The sequence below is a fragment of the Strix uralensis genome, chromosome 33 (genome assembly GCF_047716275.1).
Source record: "Strix uralensis isolate ZFMK-TIS-50842 chromosome 33, bStrUra1, whole genome shotgun sequence".
Classification (NCBI taxonomy): Eukaryota; Metazoa; Chordata; class Aves; order Strigiformes; family Strigidae; genus Strix; species Strix uralensis.
The window spans coordinates 2,598,705-2,616,450 of NC_134004.1; the positions used below are offsets into that span (position 1 = coordinate 2,598,705).

General features: G+C 46.1%; 1 protein-coding gene across 7 annotated transcripts in view; it reads left to right on the top strand.

The window, feature by feature from the left end:
* SCN8A (sodium voltage-gated channel alpha subunit 8) overlaps positions 1 to 17,746 on the top strand; it is a 59,099-nt gene that overhangs the window by 1,911 nt on the left and 39,442 nt on the right. For 4 of the 7 annotated variants that reach the window (XR_012626783.1, XM_074853862.1, XM_074853861.1 and 1 more), the window contains exons 2-3: positions 9,003 to 9,332; positions 16,904 to 17,021. The exons of 1 other annotated variant lie outside the window; for it this stretch is intronic. Coding sequence is in view for 3 of the 6 variants with exons in the window: in XM_074853862.1 (XP_074709963.1) it covers positions 9,057 to 9,332; positions 16,904 to 17,021 (394 nt within the window). In the remaining 3 variants the exon portion in view is untranslated. Of the gene's footprint in view, positions 1 to 9,002; positions 9,333 to 16,903; positions 17,022 to 17,746 lie in introns of those variants that run through there. 2 more of the 7 variants (XM_074853864.1, XM_074853863.1) reach the window with 2 other exon arrangements.

Consider the following 17,746-nt stretch of genomic DNA (forward strand, 5'->3'; position numbering starts at 1 on the left):
ACCCCGCTGGCGGCAGCCTCGGAGCGCGCCCTGCCAGGGGGAACCGCGCCGGGGGGGCGGCTGCCTCTCGCCTTTGCCCGGTGTTTTCCCGTGAGAACGTTGGACGCGACACCCGAGGTGCCGGTGGAACCGCGTCGGCCCCGGGCGGCGGGTGCTGAAGCGGACAGTTCCCGGGGCCTCCCGCCGCCCTCCCGGGACCGCCCCCCCCAGCCCCGGGGCCCAGCACGGCCCCTCGGTCCATCTGGCCGGGGCCGTGACATAAAGTGGAGCTGTTTGTAATCCGTAAATAGCGACAGGAGAGGGGTTAATGGGTTCGGGAGTCACCCCCCGGCGGTCAGCGCTCGCGGGGTGCCCCGTGAGGCAGCTTCCCCGGCAGGTTCATTGGGAGGCCTCTCGCCTTGGCTGGTTGTGTTTGCCATCTGCCGTGTGTTTAGAAAGTCCCCGTTCTCGGCTTCGGGGATGTTTAAATAAAATGACTGAAGGGCTACTTGCTCCTTTTTTACACGTCTCAACACTTCTACAGTGTCGTTCATCCTGGGTGGAAGGACCTGGACCTGTTACAAATAATTTAACCGGTTATATAAGCTCATACGTATGGCTTGTGTCTAGATTGTGGTATAGATACGGTACTGCTCAGTGGAACGAGTATCGTTATGTGAATATTTAGTGAACAGAGGTGGAAAGCCAGCGTCCTAATAAACAGAAGAGAGTGGTTGCATGTTGCGAGAAATGGAGCATGGATGTACTTTCAGTCTCGGTTAAAGGAGGTGAAATAAAACGGAAACAAAGTCAGCGGGAGTGAAAATGAAGTAGCTTGAAAATCTAAGTCATGGTATCATCTTCCTCCTTTTTGCTGTTGTATCTGCATTCATTTGTGGGTTTGCTTGGCTTGTTTAGCATGCTTTGCCATTAAAGTGAACTGTCAGGGCTTTACATATCAATTGATCCTTACTATTTTTCAATGGCTGGAGAGGCGGTCGGCCCGGAGGCCGTATGTGACTCCAGGGCATGCCGTGTTCATGCGGTCACATGATGCCCATTCACTATCGATTCTTCCTCCCGAAGCGGCTGCGACTGCCATTGACACCAACAAATACACTGGAATCAATAATTTATTGTTGTGTTCAAAGAAATGGTTTGGATTAAAGAAGGTGCGGTAAAATAACAAAACAAAAGCAGTGGAGCTGAGAACAAGCGCGGGGAAAATAATCTGAGAAACCACAGAGGAGATGACATGTGGTGGCTTATGTCAGTGGTAGCGGGGCAGAGAGCTTGGCGTCGTTGGACTGTTGGCTTGAATCTGGTGGGGTTCAGAAATAACTAAATGCTCGGACTTGCTCCCTTATGCTGTTATTCCACTTCGTGCGGAGTGGACGGTCGCTAAGCTGGAGAATACAAGTAAAGAAGAGGTGGTTTACTGCTGCGGGAGTGGGTTAAAACTCCTCCTTGATATTAGCTCAGATTCAAGACCGGCTTTTAACACTTCGCAGGAACTTCTGTCTTGAACAACTGTCTTTAAACACAAAGTTAGAGTAACTTCTGCCTTCTCCTCCCTCAGTTCTGCCCTGTAACAAAGTATTACTCCTGCCTAATGGAGCACATCAGCGTACTGGATATTTTCAGTAGAAAAAGTAGCCAGAAGGGACGGGACTGCTGTGAAATTGCTCCTTTCTGAAAACAGCCATTGCAAAATGCAGAAATCTTGCCGTCTAAGGCCTAGAAGTCCCGTTCCATGTCACTCATACTGCTCCTGTGCTAGCAGAAAGGTATGAGGAGTTTATAAATCAAGTATTCTGAGCAATTAATTCCAGGAGGATTTAAAAAAACCCAAAAAAGCAGTAATGTTTTTCGTTGTTGAACAGCATATAAACACATTGTGAACTTTACAGGTAGTGGTCTGAAAGTTACATAAATAAAACTTTCGTTGCTAGAGAAGTAGGGAGCAGAAAATGCTGAAAATGAGTAGAAGTCATCTCCTCTTTTTCTCCTGATATGTGCGCCATTACTTATTTTCCCTAGAACCCCCCATGTGAATTCTAAAACTGAATAAAACATCCACGCGTGCAGTTAGTCCTTCATGCGTGTTTGGGCGTGCGTCGAAACCGCTCGGCTCCGGAGGGAGGAGGTGGTGCTTGCTTGGGATCAGAAACTCCGACAGCTTGTTGGGGCCAACTCAGCAATACCTAGAGCTCTCTGGCTATTGAGATGATATTTCTGGCATTGGGTGTTGAGGAAGGATGCTTGAAAAACAAAGCAGTTGAAGCTGATCACAAACAGCTTATGTGTCTGTCCCCAGTGCCTCAACTTACCTCATTTTCTTTGCATGCTAAGGGCATGCCCAGGCATGAACTGAATCGTTTCGATAACTAATGCTAGACAAGAATATTGTTATTCTGAAGACAGGAGTAATAAAAAGTTGTCTTTATTTCCAGGCGTGTTGACTTCCCAGCAGTTCTGTGGAACTCTAAGAGGTGTCAATGCTTAATGCTGTTAAAAATCAGGCCGGTTCGAAGGAGCCTAACCCTTACCTAAAGGAGCCTGGCATTATAGTTATGAAGCTGTGGAGTTGGATGCCTGATCCTTAGGCCATTTGTGGATTTAATCAACCTTAGTGTCTCCATGTGACTGAGGTGATGCACCGGCCCTTCCCTTTGAGATCTGTTTCACCTGAGGCTGAACAACAAACCCTGCTATTCCAGTGGCGTTCGCAGCAGGAGATGAACTTTCTATTGACTGGCTAGAGAAATCAGTAGCAGGATGGTCACGTTAAGACAACTGGGAGTAGCTGACATTAGGGGAGGGTGATTTTTATCTAATCAGATGAGATATACATGGGGTGATAAGAAAAGACAAAGACAGCGTCACTCGGGAAACACCAGGCCTGCACGAGCTGTATTCCAGAACGTTGCAGAAATTCTGAGCTCTGTGTTGTGCAAGAGCAGAGAACTAGAAGGGGGGTTATTTATCCTTTATCTTATCCTTTACCTTATCCATTATTTATTAAATGTACCGTTTGTAATATACCATTTGAGTGCTCCACATTAAATGAATTCCTCCACAAATATTGGGTAGAATAACTGTTACCTTGCTCCTATTTTATGGGTCACTGATAGGCTGAGTGAACGGAACGAGGAGCTGGATTTGGGTTAATGTCTTAACTATTGCACGATAACCGAGTTGTTCAACTCTTTGTTCAGAAGTTTGGCTTTAAGAAGGGAAGTTGAAGTGCTGCACTTCAGCTTGCTTAGTCTGTCTGAATCTCCACATTCCTGTGGCAGTCAGCTTTGAGCGGTGGCTAACCGGGAGCTGGAGAGCCGGGGTTAGCTGGTTTTAGTTCTTGTAACTTAGTGATGTTACAGAAGTCATAGTGCTGCTGTAGGGATTGAGAAAGCCTACAGTACTAGATCTTTAGTTTCTCCGGTTTTTATTAAAGCATCTTTAAATATTAATGTTTTCTAATATTTTTCTGTTGCTTTTGCTGGCTTTTGTGCTTCTCTCTCCTCCCTACGTTTCTGTTCATTTTTTTACCTTTAGAGGTGTGTATTCAAGTTCAGTTCTGCCACTGCTGTTTCAAGAGCATAAGCGCTTTCTTGCCCTGTCCAGAGTCTGTCCTTGAGCTCTGCTCAGAGACAAGCGCCCGGGAAACTTCTGCAACGTTTTACATAGGGCGGGGGAAAACGACCAGCGACAAAACAATAAATATTCACTTTCAGGCAAAATACTTCCTCTTCCTTCCACTTCATAGCTTCAAACCTGACGTGAGAGCTTTTCTAAGGGAAATGTTCCTCCCGCATCTCAGGCAGTTTTATCGCTGAACCGTTTCATTGATAAAATTGGCCTGTTCCAGACACCCAGAATTTACTGCGGATGGAGCAGATCAGTGAGTTCTTCTGAAGGCCGTTTCCAGCCATGGATTTTCTCATGCGTGGGTATTTTGGTTTGACTCGGAGTTTTTTAGGCTCTCGTGCAGCAGAATTTCAGAGGACTGTTTTCCTTTCTGCCCCAACCCTGCATGTTCAAATCAAAAGCCACGTGTGTCTGGGTGGGTTATATAAACATTCATGGAGAAGGGCTCTCTCTCGAAGGCACTGAAAGACGTGCTGTGGATGACGGCATCTTGCAAATTAATAAGTGAAGAAATGTATTAAAGCAAAGATACTGCCTCAAAAGTGTTTTTTAATTTATTTTGACAATCAGCTTGAATAATTTATTAGAATATTTCATAATGTACCAGTAAATGGACTGCTGGGAACATTTAGAAAAAATAATTAAGTCTTAGCAACTGGGCAGCTCAGTACGGCATTTTTTCTGGTGTAAAATCTTTGATCTTTGACAAATGTGTGCGTAAATATGCAGTCTGGCCCCAGGGAGTTCTGTGCACCAGACTCCAGGTGCCCGTGACAAATTCCAGCCTCCCCCAGAGTCGCTGGGAGCGGCACTGCGGGTCCCCAGCAGCGCGGTGTCGTTCCTGGAGCAGTTACCTGTGGCTCGGGAAAGCACGTACCCTCCGACTCTCCCTGGACGGTGACTCTCTGTCACAATTTTCAACATCTTTCTCTTGTTGGAGGTTGAAGAATCACATGTGGGAAGTGCCAAAATAAATTCTAGCGTTTATTCTTATTGATTCCTGTATGTCCCAGCAAGACCAGAGCCAGTTGTAAAATAAGATGTACAGGCTTCTCAGTCTAACGAAGCTTGCTGTGCAGAACGGCCCCGCTGTGCTTCAGCACGCCAGATGTGCTGGTGTGGAAGGGTCTTTACTGAGGAAGACGAGGGTGAGCCACACAGCTCTTACAGAACTGGTACTTGTGTGATGAAGGAGTGGTCTCAGGCCGGGTGCAGAGCTGGCTGCGCTGGGCGGGGGCAGCTTCTGATGGCTGGAGGCAGGATTCACCGGGGGGGCTGTTCTATACGGCCCGTTATTAACAGGGTTGGAGCCTGGGAGAGTCCCAGTGCTGGTGATCAGCTTCCAGTTCTACCACTGATTTCCAGGTGACAAATTATTTTCCCTTTCTGTGTTTCTCTCTCTCTTCAGAGAAACTTTTCTACTTAAATCCTGAGATCTTCAGGATGAAAATAGTTTAATATTTGTTCATTCAGTCAACACGTGGCTAAGGACTAATTTTAGTAAATGTCTTTAAGGAGTAGTTTTATTTTTAAAAAATCAAACCATTAGATAACGCCTGATGTTTTTTGAATCCCCTCCTGTAACTAATTGAAATCCACAAAAAGGGAAAGGAATGAAAACCAGCTCACCCTCTTGGCCCTGATTCCCCCGCAGGTCCCTACAGCAGGAGGTTTTACTGAAACAGGCAGGCTGGAGCCTGACTTCCCCCGAGGAGCCGGTGTGCTGACACCCTCGTTCTGTGGGGCTGGTTTGGGGGGTGTTTTTTGTTTGTTTTTTTGCAGATGTTCCTGCACTCTCATTGTGTTCTTCCACTGAATACTGAAAACCCCGCCTTGGTGAATGCTGACAGATGTTTAAGAAATATTATTGTATCCTCGCATGACAATTTTTTGTTGTTACTGAGGTTTTCTTTTCTTCCTACTGAGAAAAATGGTAAATCTTGCAAGTGGAAATCCTTGATACTCTCACTTTTTTTGCTTCAGTAACAACCGGAGTGCTCCAGACACCCAGATTTAACCGCTGCTCCTTGCTGGGAGAAGGGGCTGCTGGTGACTGTAGAGCCTGCTCTGCACTGTCGCTTGAGCCCGGAGAGCTTGGCGGGGCTGTGTGACTGAGGCACTCCAAGCTGTTTGTCTGTCTGTTGTGGGTTTTTTTTAGTAAAACTAGCTCTCTGAAATATCCTGGGCAGTTCTGTCTCTCTGTAAGGTAACGATTAGGGGTTGGCTGTGGGAGCTGCAAAGCATGGCTCGTCATTGTGAGAACATGTAGTGCCGTGCTATCCAAAATTTAAAAACTGCTATACAGGTCTGATTTAAGGAATTAAATAAACATTCCATTCCCATCCTTTCAGTTTACATCCTGATTTTGTCCATTATCTTAATGTGGATAATTTACTGGGGAAACAAATGAAGTCAGGGCAGGCAAGAACATCCCAAGAAATGAAAGCCCCAGGTCACTGTGACGGGTTGATATCAAGCAAGTAACAGCCCTTCGAGTAAGTACCAAACGCTGAAACAAGAGCAATTGCTTCTTGTAACTTCGGCAGCGGAACAGTCTGCGGCGTGGGGGAACGCGAGGAGAGCCAGAAGCACGAGGCAAACTTGTAACCTGGTTTCTGGGTGTAGCGTCAGGGTGTCTCCTGGTTTATTGATGGGCAGGGTCTCCGCACAGCCGCTGTGGTGTGCAGTTGTGGACCAGAGCGGGGGGCAGGTGGTGGTGGTTGGGTTTTTTTGTTGGTTTGGTTTTGTTTTTTTAATTGGCCACTTAGCAGATTAGTTGGTTGCTTCCAGTTGCCGATTGTGTAATTGTGCATACAAATCAGGCATTCATTTGTGCCTTCATTTTTTCCCTTTTTTATGCTGTGTCCCTGAGCTACTTTGGTTTCTAAATTCAGGCCTTACATATTTATCTGTGCCATTCAATTAGACCACATCCCCAATGCTGCTATATAGTTTCACAGTATGTGGGAAATTTGGTAATTAAATGCATGCAACTGCTGCAAGAATAGAATAAATTAATTTTTCCTTAATATCAGCAAGCTATTCCGTGATGTTTCTGGAGGTAATGTGACCAAGATACTGGCTTTTCTCTCCCCTCTTGCCATCTTTTTTGAGTCTGTATTGTTATTACTCTAGAAATACCTGGTCAAGTTCATAGGAAAGAATCCCAGCCCAGACTACTCTGTGTAGTTACGTAAGGAGGCAGATCTGTACTTTTGGATCTCCAAATAAAACCTGAGACGGAAACAGCATTTGATTAAGTTCTACGTGTGTGGCGCAGCTTTAGATTTGCATGTGAATCGGAGTGAAGCGGTTGCAAGGAATAACCTGAAATCGCCTGGAAGGATACTTTGCACTAGATGTTCTGGCTTTTGGAAATACCCCAGGTACTATATTAAAGGCTGGGATCTCCAGGTATTTTTTTAAAAAAGGACTCCATTATTTCTATGCTGTATTTATTCACGGAGTCCACTGCAATCCATAGAAAGTTGTGATTCTGGGTTTCAGAGCGTGCCCATTGCTGAGACTGGGCAAACGTGTCCCAGCTCGTCCTCACGGGTGGGAGCCTCCCTCCGTTTGGGTGATGTCTCTGGCCTCTGTGAACTCTTCCCACGTGAATACAGTCCAGTTGTCAATGCCAAGGGCTGTAAAGACCAGTGGTGGCTAACATCATGCTCAAATAGCTGAATTTTTACGATTCGGTCCTATATCATAGTTTTCAAAGAATTTGAAAGTCATTCTGCTTTCAGAGATGCCAAATCTTTAATTTATATTTTGATGCTGTGCGCCTGTTAGCTTAAAAGATCTGACCTTACTGATGGTCTTTTCTCCTTACTGAAGGGACCTTTTCCCATATAGCTTTTAGATTCTTTCTGTGCCGTATACTCGTAGTCCTCTTGAATTTGTTGCCACTTGGGTGTTTGGGTTCCTCCCTGAAGTGCCAAGCCATGTCAGGGCTGGGTTGTATTCCAGCCTGCAGTACTGCAGTGCTGTTGCATCAGTGCAGGGTTTCTGTAATTCCTCTTCTCTCTTGGCCTCCTCCTGGAGTGTGAAAAGCTTGAAGAGGTACCAGGAGCTCAGAAATGCAATATATTCTGGTTGCTGGTTCTTGAGCGAGAGCTTGCCAAAAGGTGCAAAGCTGCAGAGGGTTTGTAGGCGGCTGGATTCAGATAAACGAACTTCCTCACAGCTCTTCTCTTTCGTAGGAGTGGGGGGGAAGAGAGCGAGGTGCTCTGTGTAGGGACAGGGTAAAATCCTGTCAGAGGTCTGTGCTCCTTTGCAGGTTGGAAGCTCTGCGAGATCTTTCTCAGCCGTGTTTCTGTACCGCGTCCGCGTCCCTTTTCTTCTCTTTTTGTCGTGGAGAAGTGCTCGTTTGCGTTGCATCTGATGCAAAGAAGACTTTATCTAACCCGCATATCACAGGAATTTAACTTTCAGAAATTACTATTGTAGTTGGTGAAAGTATTTTAAAATTATTTCATTCTTAGGGCCTGAAATGAATAGAAACCCTGCTAATTATATAGATATGTAAAATGAAAGGGTGAGATTTGACTTTGCGCAGCAGAGATGTGGTGTGCTCCGGAGCGGGCAGAGGTGAGCCCACTGCGGTCTTGGTCCCACATGAGGAATGGTTCAGATGCTCCCTGGCACACCCAGCCCAGTGCCTGCTGGAGTCCTTCAGGAAACTTCTCCTTAACTGCAACAATATCTGGTAGGACACGAAGGAGCATTTTTTTCAAAAGAGCTCAGCGTGTCCCGGGCGTGTCATCTGCTGCTCTCTCTCATAGGCCCAGCCCCAAGTTACTCCTCCTCCGTGTTGTGTTGAGGAAGGAGCTTTGCTAAGGGCCTGCTCCGCAGGGGGAGGGATGTGCTAACGCCCAGCCCTTTCTAGACGAGGCCGAACACCTCGTCCCGACCCTGGGAATGGAGCTGACTTGGAATTTTTGTCTAACGATGCAGCTTGCTGGAGAGCAGTGACTGGTCGAATCGTTTTTGTGGGAAAATACTGGTTTTGATGAAGTTCCTTTTCAGAACAGTTTCTGTAGTCTAGAACCGAGTCTGTGTTCGGGAGCTGCCCAGATCAGGGGAGCCCTCAGGGTGGCTGCCGGGGGTCCAGGGCTGCGCGTCGGCTCTGCCTGCGCCAGAAAACCTGGGGAGGCAGCACGGGACGGGCAGGGACGGGCAGGTTCACCCGGTGTCAGCGCGTGGTGTCCATCTGCCTGTAGCTTGTTTGGGGACCGAGAAGCAGCAGGTCTGCTTGCCTCACTCTGTGAGGCCTTGAGGACCAGAGCTGCCTTTGGACGTTGGGTGCTGTGTGTTGTCTGTCTGTCTGTGCCGTGACTGACTGTTCTGCTGTGCTCTTTGCTCCCCTGCAGAGCTGACCTGTCCGGGGTGCAACATAACTAAAGAAGCTGCTGCAGGATGAAAAGATGGCAGCACGGCTGCTCGCACCACCAGGCCCTGATAGTTTTAAACCCTTCACGCCGGAGTCTCTGGCTAACATCGAGAAACACATTGCAGAATTAAAAAAGAAGCAGCGTCCAAAGCAAGACAGCAGCCACCGGGATGACGATGAAGACAGCAAACCAAAACCAAACAGTGACCTTGAGGCGGGGAAGAATTTGCCTTTCATCTACGGGGACATCCCAAAAGGCCTGGTTGCTGTACCACTGGAGGACTTTGACCCTTATTATATGACCCAGAAAGTGAGTCTGCAAGAAAGAAGTCGCTAAACCACCTTTTTCTTAGGAAATTTCAGGTTTGGGTATGGTTTAAGTAGAAGACAAAGAATGGAGTCTTTGGATGGGCTTGTTTGTTTTGTTACATATTTTTCTTTGAGGTTTAATAGGATTATACAATCAACCTTTAAACACCTGCTTGGATGGAGTTAGGAGAACAAGGTCTGGAAACTAAAAATAGATAAAGTTGTGCTAATGTGCCAATTTTAACCATGAGGGCAATAAGAAGAATTTAATTGAGGGGTAACGGTAACGGTGTTAAGTGTCTATTTCATTACTTGCATGGAATTCAGTCTGAATTTGATCGTTATGAAGCAGTGGGATATAAAATAATGACAAAAAGAAGTGAGATAAACCAACTAACTTGCTTTCATCTTTATAATTTTTATTTTTAAAATATTTGTCTGTGGAATTAAGGTGATATGGCAGGAGGCATTTATGGGTGCCCAGAGGTATTAAGGAATGGAGTGAGGGAGGTGGTGAGTAAGCAAACACGGCTGGAAATGGAGGGGAGGGATCTTCTACTGGTGAAATAAGGAAGAGCATGATCACCAATTTTCTTAGAAGTCTAGATGACTTAAAACTGAGGTTCTTCTCTGCTGTTTAATTTCATTGCTTTCTTTGATAGAAATTTAATTTGAATAAGCTAATTGCCATCAGTAACTCAGGCTTAGCTGTGCCGCGTGAGAAGCTGGAGGTTTGACCACGTGTGTGACAACAGTTGTGATGTGACCGTTCAAAACTTGGGTAGAATGGCTGTCACGTAAAATCAGTGAAGTTGTCATGGGTAACAAAATGTTTTATGACTTTGTGTTGGGGCAGACATTTCTTGCCACACTCAGAAGTGATTTTGTGGCTGGCAGGGCGTTATTCACATGAAATAACTGAACTTGCTGCTAACGTTGGGTAGAACTGGTCATTCTTTTCTGCATTTACACTAGTGAATTTAATGCTTATTTGTTGTGGAGTGCAGGCACCAGCTCAGAACAGGGCTTCAAAATATGGTGGTTTGTGTATGTGTTGGATGCCAGGCAGACTGGTGGTCAGGTGGATGTTGCACTGAAGGAAATGGATTGGCAGCTGCTGTTGCTGGTCAGAGGGTAGCTTACATTATCCCTCAGAAATATTTTCTCTTTATTCAACAAATCTGGTGTTGCCTGGTGTTGGTGTGGGCAGGCTGTGAAAAAGAGATGTAGCTGAAGAGCAGTTCCCAGGATCTCTTCGGTTGTGTGTGACCACTTGCACCCAACCAAGTAGGTGTTATGAAATGTCACTGCAAATCCAGGCAGGAGTGTTTTGTGCCCTCTTTGTGTTCCTGACGTTGAACTGGGCCGTGTTCTTTCTGGCTAAAATAGGAGAGCAGTGCGCACTGCCGCGTCCTGGAGCATCGGGCAAAGGCTTCTTGGTTGTCTCAGTGTTCCACCAGAAGTAGGAGCAGAGGGGAACCCCGTCAGCCCTCACGCTTTATCAGTCCGTGTTTGCCTCCCAACACAATGCTGTTAATAAATCTTTAATTTTTAGAGAAAAATAAGCCCCCGTTCCCAACTTTGAAGGCATCTCTCACGTCTCCAGAAGAGAGGCGGGCGTTTCTGCGTGCGGGCGTTTCCGCGCCTGCCGTGCGGAGATGCGAGCTCTCCGCGGAGCTGGAGCGGCTGCAGATGGAGGGGAAGGTTCTGGAGATGGGAGACACACTCGCAGAGCCCTGCCAGCCTCGTACTTGCTGTTCTGTGACAGGAGCCTTGCGCTGCCCATGAACACCGGATTAACGTTTTACTGCCTCTGTTTCTTTTGCATCCACTTCAGTATGGCGAGAGCTTAGGTGTGTGCTGCTTCTTTGCTGCTTCAAATAGTCAGTGGCTTCCCACAAGGAATTTTTTTTAAGGCCATTAAAAAAGGCCCTTCTCTGAATCATCAGGAATTGCGAATCTGCTTGAATCATGGGAAGTTTTCCAAGATTTTTTTTTTTTTTTCCTCTCCAGCATTTGCCAGAAGGCTTTGCATCATAGGTCTTTTCTTTTAAAGCTAGACATGCAGCATGCATAGGAACAAATCAGCTGGTTGCTTTTCCTTGCAGTAGGACACAGTGATCTTGGTTTATCTAAGGAAACTGAAACTGCATTTTAACGGAGAAGCTGAACTTTCCAGTGGCCTGTTAACTGATATTTAAAGGAGAAACAATGTGACCTAGAAACAGAACCATGTACAGTCAAAACTCCTGGGTTCGGAGCCCGGCCCTGCAAGCGGTGGTTTTGTCCAAGCTACTTCTCTTTTCTCTCTTCAGTTTCATTTTGCAACAATGACTCTTAGGAGAATCAGGAAAGTCCCTTTGCTCACAGGTAGCAGATTTGGGAGCTAATTTAGCTCCTTTTTGTCTTTACGTAAGTACCAGAGAGAATTTTTTTATGATTCTTTGTTTTACAAATAGTAATCGCCTTCCAGTTCCTGGCCTGAAGCACATGGTAGAAGCAATACTTGCCCGTGATATTTGTTGTGGAAACCTGAAACATTTCAATTAAAAAAACCAAAAGGCAGGTACGTGAACTTCCTTGTTTACATGTGCAAACAAATTTGAGGGAAGGTACCTGTGTCAGCATCCCTAGCAGTGAAGGCAAGGCAGGTGGTTACCTCCTGGTCTAATCTTCCTTCAGCGTTTGCCTAAGGGAGAGATAAGGACCATCGTCCTCTTCTATTTCCGCAACCTTATTAGTATTTCTTTTTTTAAACTGGTTTTCCATCTTTTAGACCTCTCTTTCCTTCTCATCCATTTATGACCTAGGCCATCACTCCCACTAAACAACTCCTCACCCTGTTCTTTCCCATTGGACGTGACTTTTGCCAGGTTGTGGTCATTTTCCTCACGTAACTTCCGTTTCACTCAGTGTGAATCTCAGACTTGCTACTGAACACGGGGAAGCTGCTGATGCTCCTGCAGTGGCTCCATTTACAAGGCAGTCGAAGGCCCCTGGATATTCTGGGAATCGAGTCCATTTATAAGCTTCAGTGGATTGATTTCAATGGAAAAATCAACCCTGCCGTTGTAGAAGATTGTCTGTACATCCGGGAACACCCGAGGCTGGGCTGGGATTGTCGGAGGTCACCTATAGCTTGCAGCTGAGCACCTGAGGATCTTTCTAGTGCGTTTGTGCCAATGGAGTGACTTGCAACTTTGTCAGGTCACACGCACGGTTTGGAAATGGGCCCTCTGGTCCAGAATGTCACCTTGACTGCGTGGGCCTGGGAAGATCACAGGGATGGGAGAGACCAGCTTGCGGGAGGCATGTCTGTGCTCCAAGGAGCCTTCGCTTGCGCCTCCTGGAGGGCACGGTAATGGCCCTGCAAGGTCACAATACCGCTAATGGGGTTTGCATTTCAGTGAAGACACTGAAACAGAGGGAAGAATCCGGACCATCTCAAAAATCAGCCTTTCATCCTTATTTCCAAGAGCTAATCACCTTTTCTGGGTCTTGTGTCTTTAATGTTATTTTGTCTTCCACTCCCTCTCCCCAGTAGGCTTAAAAGGAGCAGGAAGAGTAGATGTGCACTTCCTAGCTGTCCTCCCTGCTGCCGCGGTAGGATGAAGGAAGGAGAGTGTAATCCCTGCCAGGCGTCTTCTCCAGCCCTTTCTGGGTGTTGGACGGAAGGCAAAGTGTAACGGAGTTGTTTGCTGGTGTACGGCTTTTCGTGGGACGACAGATAACGGCACCTCTTGCATCCAGTGCCGAGCGTTGCCGTGGCACGTAGAGCTGTCAGGCGGCGCTCAGGGTGTGCCGAGTGTGGCACGGACCGGGAGGCGAGAGAGGCTCTGCTGCCGTCGCCTGAAGAGCTGCAGCCCACTGGTGGGGAGGGGAAGGAAGGAGAAGCATTTCCGCTTCTGAGGCAGAATGAATTTCCTTACATAGGCAGACTGTGATGTCGTTAAAACATGAATCCAGATCACTTTCTCAATATTGCATGTTGAGCAATATTTATTTTTTTAAATGTATCTTTCGGAAATATTTGATAAATTTCAAAAAATGTCAAGGGTTTTTCCTGTGTTGGGCTTGAAATAAGAGATGAAAGCAAGAGGGAAGCGTGGCAGGTACCTTTTTTCCCATAAGCTTTTCAGTGGAGAAGAATAAGTTGCTAAGAAGGAATGAATTGGTCCCCTTTTTGGGGGGGATGGAAAAATAAATATTAAATAATGTGGTTTCTGTATTAGGAAGTGCACCTCTACGAGCCAAAACAGACTTGAAAAATATTTTGCATTGGCATTTAATTCTGTATATACTTCTTCAACCTACAGGGTGCCAGAGTTCCCTGTAAATTAATTTTGAAAATAGCAGTGTTAAAGTAACTTGCTCGGGGTGTCGTCAGAAAGTCGTTGTTCTCTCTTGCTTAACGTTGAGAGTAAGGCAGTCGTCATGCTACCGCTGTAGGAATATGGTTCCATATGTTCTTAGGCTGTTCATAAAGCTGTTTTCTTCTTAAATCTTCTGCCCACTCCTCCTCACTTTTCAGCCATTACAGAAATGCTTAATGTAAAACCTGCATGAAGCAAGAGTATTTTAAATCTTCGTATCACCGGAATGCTTTTTGCCATCACTTGATCAATTCTGTCATGCTCCAGCATAGCTCCTTTAAGACACTATTTTGCAAATTGATTTAGAGAAGACTTATCTTTTGTGATCTTACTTCTTTTTATATGAGAACTATTTCTGTAAAGTGTAGATTCCCAGCCAACTTGAAGAAAACTGGACAGAGCCTTTTTCAGAACTCTCTAACAACAAACTGAGACTTTTGAAAGTTCAACCAGACTTCATCTCTTAGAAGACGACTGCAAAATGCCTTTCTCTAGGTATCGCCTTTCTCTGAGTTCTGAGCTTTGCCTCAGCAGATCTTAAAAGGGCTTAAGGATGTTCTTGGACCTGAACCAGCAAACATTTTAAGAGCACGCAGCCATTTTGAAATTGAGTTTTAATATGTCAGCAGCGTAAAGAAAAACTAAGATAAGGTTTTAAATTGCCAAACGCTTTTTGGCTTTTGTGCTCTTCTTTCCGTTGACAAGGCCAAGCAGAGATTTACCCAGGATTTTATAAGATACTCAGGGAACTGGAGCAGCGGATCTTGGAACCATCGAAAACGATGAGCAGACTGGAATGCACGGCACCTTATTTGTGTTACGGTTGTGCGGAGAGGCCCACTTATGAGATGGGTTTTATAGACAGGAATAATTTCAACAAACATTATGGTCTAAAAAGAGAAAACTGGGCAGAGCATGGAAGAGAAAACAAGGAGCTGCCTTGTGTAAGGGCATGTAATAGATGAAGGACTAAGCTGGCGAGCAGAATGTGGAGTTCATGTTTGGTAGGCGATTGCCCGACCATTGGATGAAACAGCTTGTGTTACAACAGGGAATGCCAAATTTCTGGGTCAATCCTCTGTGAAACAGCTATTGAAAATATATGTTCCCATGTAATCACTGCAGCGTGCCGAGGCAAACAGTCTCTGACCCTCCGGAGAGAGCAGCTGACAGCCACCTTCCCCGCCTGCGCCTGGCTTGCTCTGCTAGAGCAGGTCTAAAGTCTGTGGGTTGGTTTGCATCTGAAGCAGCACGCACACGCCTGTGTCGCCGTGCGAGGAACGGTTTTACCTCTGGCTCGCCGAGCTGTGTCGGAGCAAACCGCAGGGCTCCTGCACAGGGATTTTTCCCGTGAAGGGATGGAGGCGTAATGAAACGGAGCCACCTCACAGACCCACTGCACGGGGGTTTGGGGGCATTTCTGCCTTTGCCCAGCTCACCTTGTGCCCACGTCATGTTCAGTACAGTCACGTCGGAGATTTCATTGCTTAAAGGATGTGGCAGAGTTGAGAGCTCAGTGTTGTGCCAGGGACACAAGCGAAGGCCGGGAGCGTCCCAGGGGGGTGGGTGTCCTGCTCCGAAGCCTCTGCAGCGGATGGTGAAAGATTTAAAAACAGATGGTGTGTGAGCCTTGGAAAGTTTGTGGTGTCAGGGAAGGAGAGACAGCTGGTTCTTAAAATCGTGTGTCCCTTGACCACTCTGTAATCAGCAATTCTGAAAAACTTACGGCCTTTCAGAATATTGTTACATGCCAGGGTAATCTGTTCATTAATTCTTGATGCTGCAATTTAAGAGCTGTCCAGGGTTGTCTTTAAAGTGCTTTTGTTGGGAGGTGCATTAGTGGTTATGCTAACTAATCTTTCTCACTCCGTGCTGAACCACAATCTGATTTTGATTTCCTTTTCAAATAATTTACTGCTCAATGGTCTAATTTAGCCAAATGAGCTAAAATACGTTGTTTCACTTACTAGGAGGGAAATGACAAATTTCATAAGAGTGAGTCTCCTGGGGAAGCACAGCGACTGCGTTGGCAGAAAGCCCTTGTGGATTCCCTCGTGTTGGACTCCGGGAGGCTCGGGGCTGTGCCAAACGGGGGGCTGGTGCCGGGGAGCGAGCCCGCAGCGCGTCCGGCTTCGCTCTGTCCCCCCGCGGCGCTCCAGGGCTCATCCTGCCCCGCTGAGGCTGCAGCATCCCGGAGGGAGTGTAAAACGGGGAAATGGTGCTGCGGAAAGGGCTTTGGCTTTTCAGTGCACACAAATTGCTTGCTTTTTTTTTTTCCTTCAAGTCAAGTGGTAGGTGCATTGAGTGTGCTGGTATTAAGCAACCACAGTTCTAATTTTGCCTCTCCAGATGGCTGCGTGTGATTCTCCCGGTGCTTTTTGATATGCATGTTCGCTAGCGGGGAGATGAAATAGCGGGTCTGTATTTTAAGGCTGGTGATGGAGAGATGAGATCGATTCTGCCTCACGTTTACATGATTCATTCCACAGGTTCCGTATAAAGTAGCGAACCTTAACATCTTGCTAATTAAAGGCAACGAGAGCACATGACTCTGCCTGGAGTTGGTGCACCAACGTGGAATGTGCTCAAAATTGCCGCTGAGTGGGGACGATGGGTATCTGACTCGTGTCTGCTGGGGTGGGGGATCTACCATGACATTTTCTGTCTGCTTACCTGTCAATCTTTCTTTGCAGGTGAAGTGCTGTCTTGTAAAAACACGATTCGTTGTGGTAGCTCTTAGCGAGGTTTGGGAAGGAGGCACAGGCTGCACGAGCTCTGTGCCGTAAAAATGATCTTGTGCTCTGGGCAGCGGCGTGAAGGCTGGGCTCAGCTGCCGGTTCTGCTCCTGAATTTGTGGTCCTTAGTTTGCTTTGGGCCTCGGTTCTTATCTGTTAGATTGGGGTACCAGTGCTTCTGCCCTCGCGTGGTGAAAACGGGGGCTCTTGGATGGGAGGTTTTGCTTCTGCTCTGGCTGAGGTGCCTGGTAAAATGGATGGTTTGGAGTAGAATTACTCCTGATGTACGGGTAGGTATGTTTTACCCTAATGGGAACTTCATAAAGGAGATTATTCTTTAAAAAAGCAGAAAATGCTGGTTTTTACCGTGGAAGTTGTTCGTCTTTTTTTGTACAAATCCTGCTTTGATTTTCATGCATTAACTCTCTCTCTCTCTCTGTTTTTCTTTCTTTGTTTCTCTACAGACCTTTGTAGTACTAAACAGAGGGAAAACACTCTTCCGATTTAGTGCCACACCTGCCTTGTACATTTTAAGTCCTTTTAATCTGTTTAGAAGAATAGCTATTAAAATTTTGATACATTCATATCCTTTTTATTGCTGAGTTATTTTTGCATTTGTATATTCACTGAAAAATCTCTTCCCTGTTGTCTTATTGCTCAATTCAGATAGTGTATGTGAATTACAGTTCTGCACCGGGTGAGGTTGGGTTGGCCTTAGAGCATACACAGAAATGTGCTTTTTTTGGATGAAAAAGCATCGTCCTTTAGACGCATCCCATCAAGTAAACTTTTCGTTTATTTTCCCTGCTAAATTGTACCTATCTCTGTCCGTTCTTCCATCAGTGCACAGACTTTGATAAGTTTTGGAACAGATATGACTTAAGGTTATGCTTCACGTGAAGAGAAGTTGAGGTTTAACTAGCTGCTGAAACGGTTAAATCGAATTAGGATCTGGAGAAGGAGCCAAAGATACCTTATATGCGATGAGACACTGATTAATTTCTTGCTCTTTTGGCATCTCTCAAACTTCCTTCTAATGGCAAGGCTATTCCAAAATGTTCCACTGCAGGGCTTCAGACAGCTCCCTTAGCTTCGGAAACATCATCTGCATGTGTTATTAGGAGAGGGAAAAAAAAAAAAGTAGTGTATTGAATGAGCTGCTTTGCCCTGTTTATTTATTTATTTTTAGAAAGTGACTCTAAAACGGAAACACGTTGTTTTAGAGGCTTCTATATACTGACTTCCTGCATCTCGTATGAAGGAAAAGCTGTTCCATCTTTCCAAAGTCGACTTGGGATCTGAGGCTG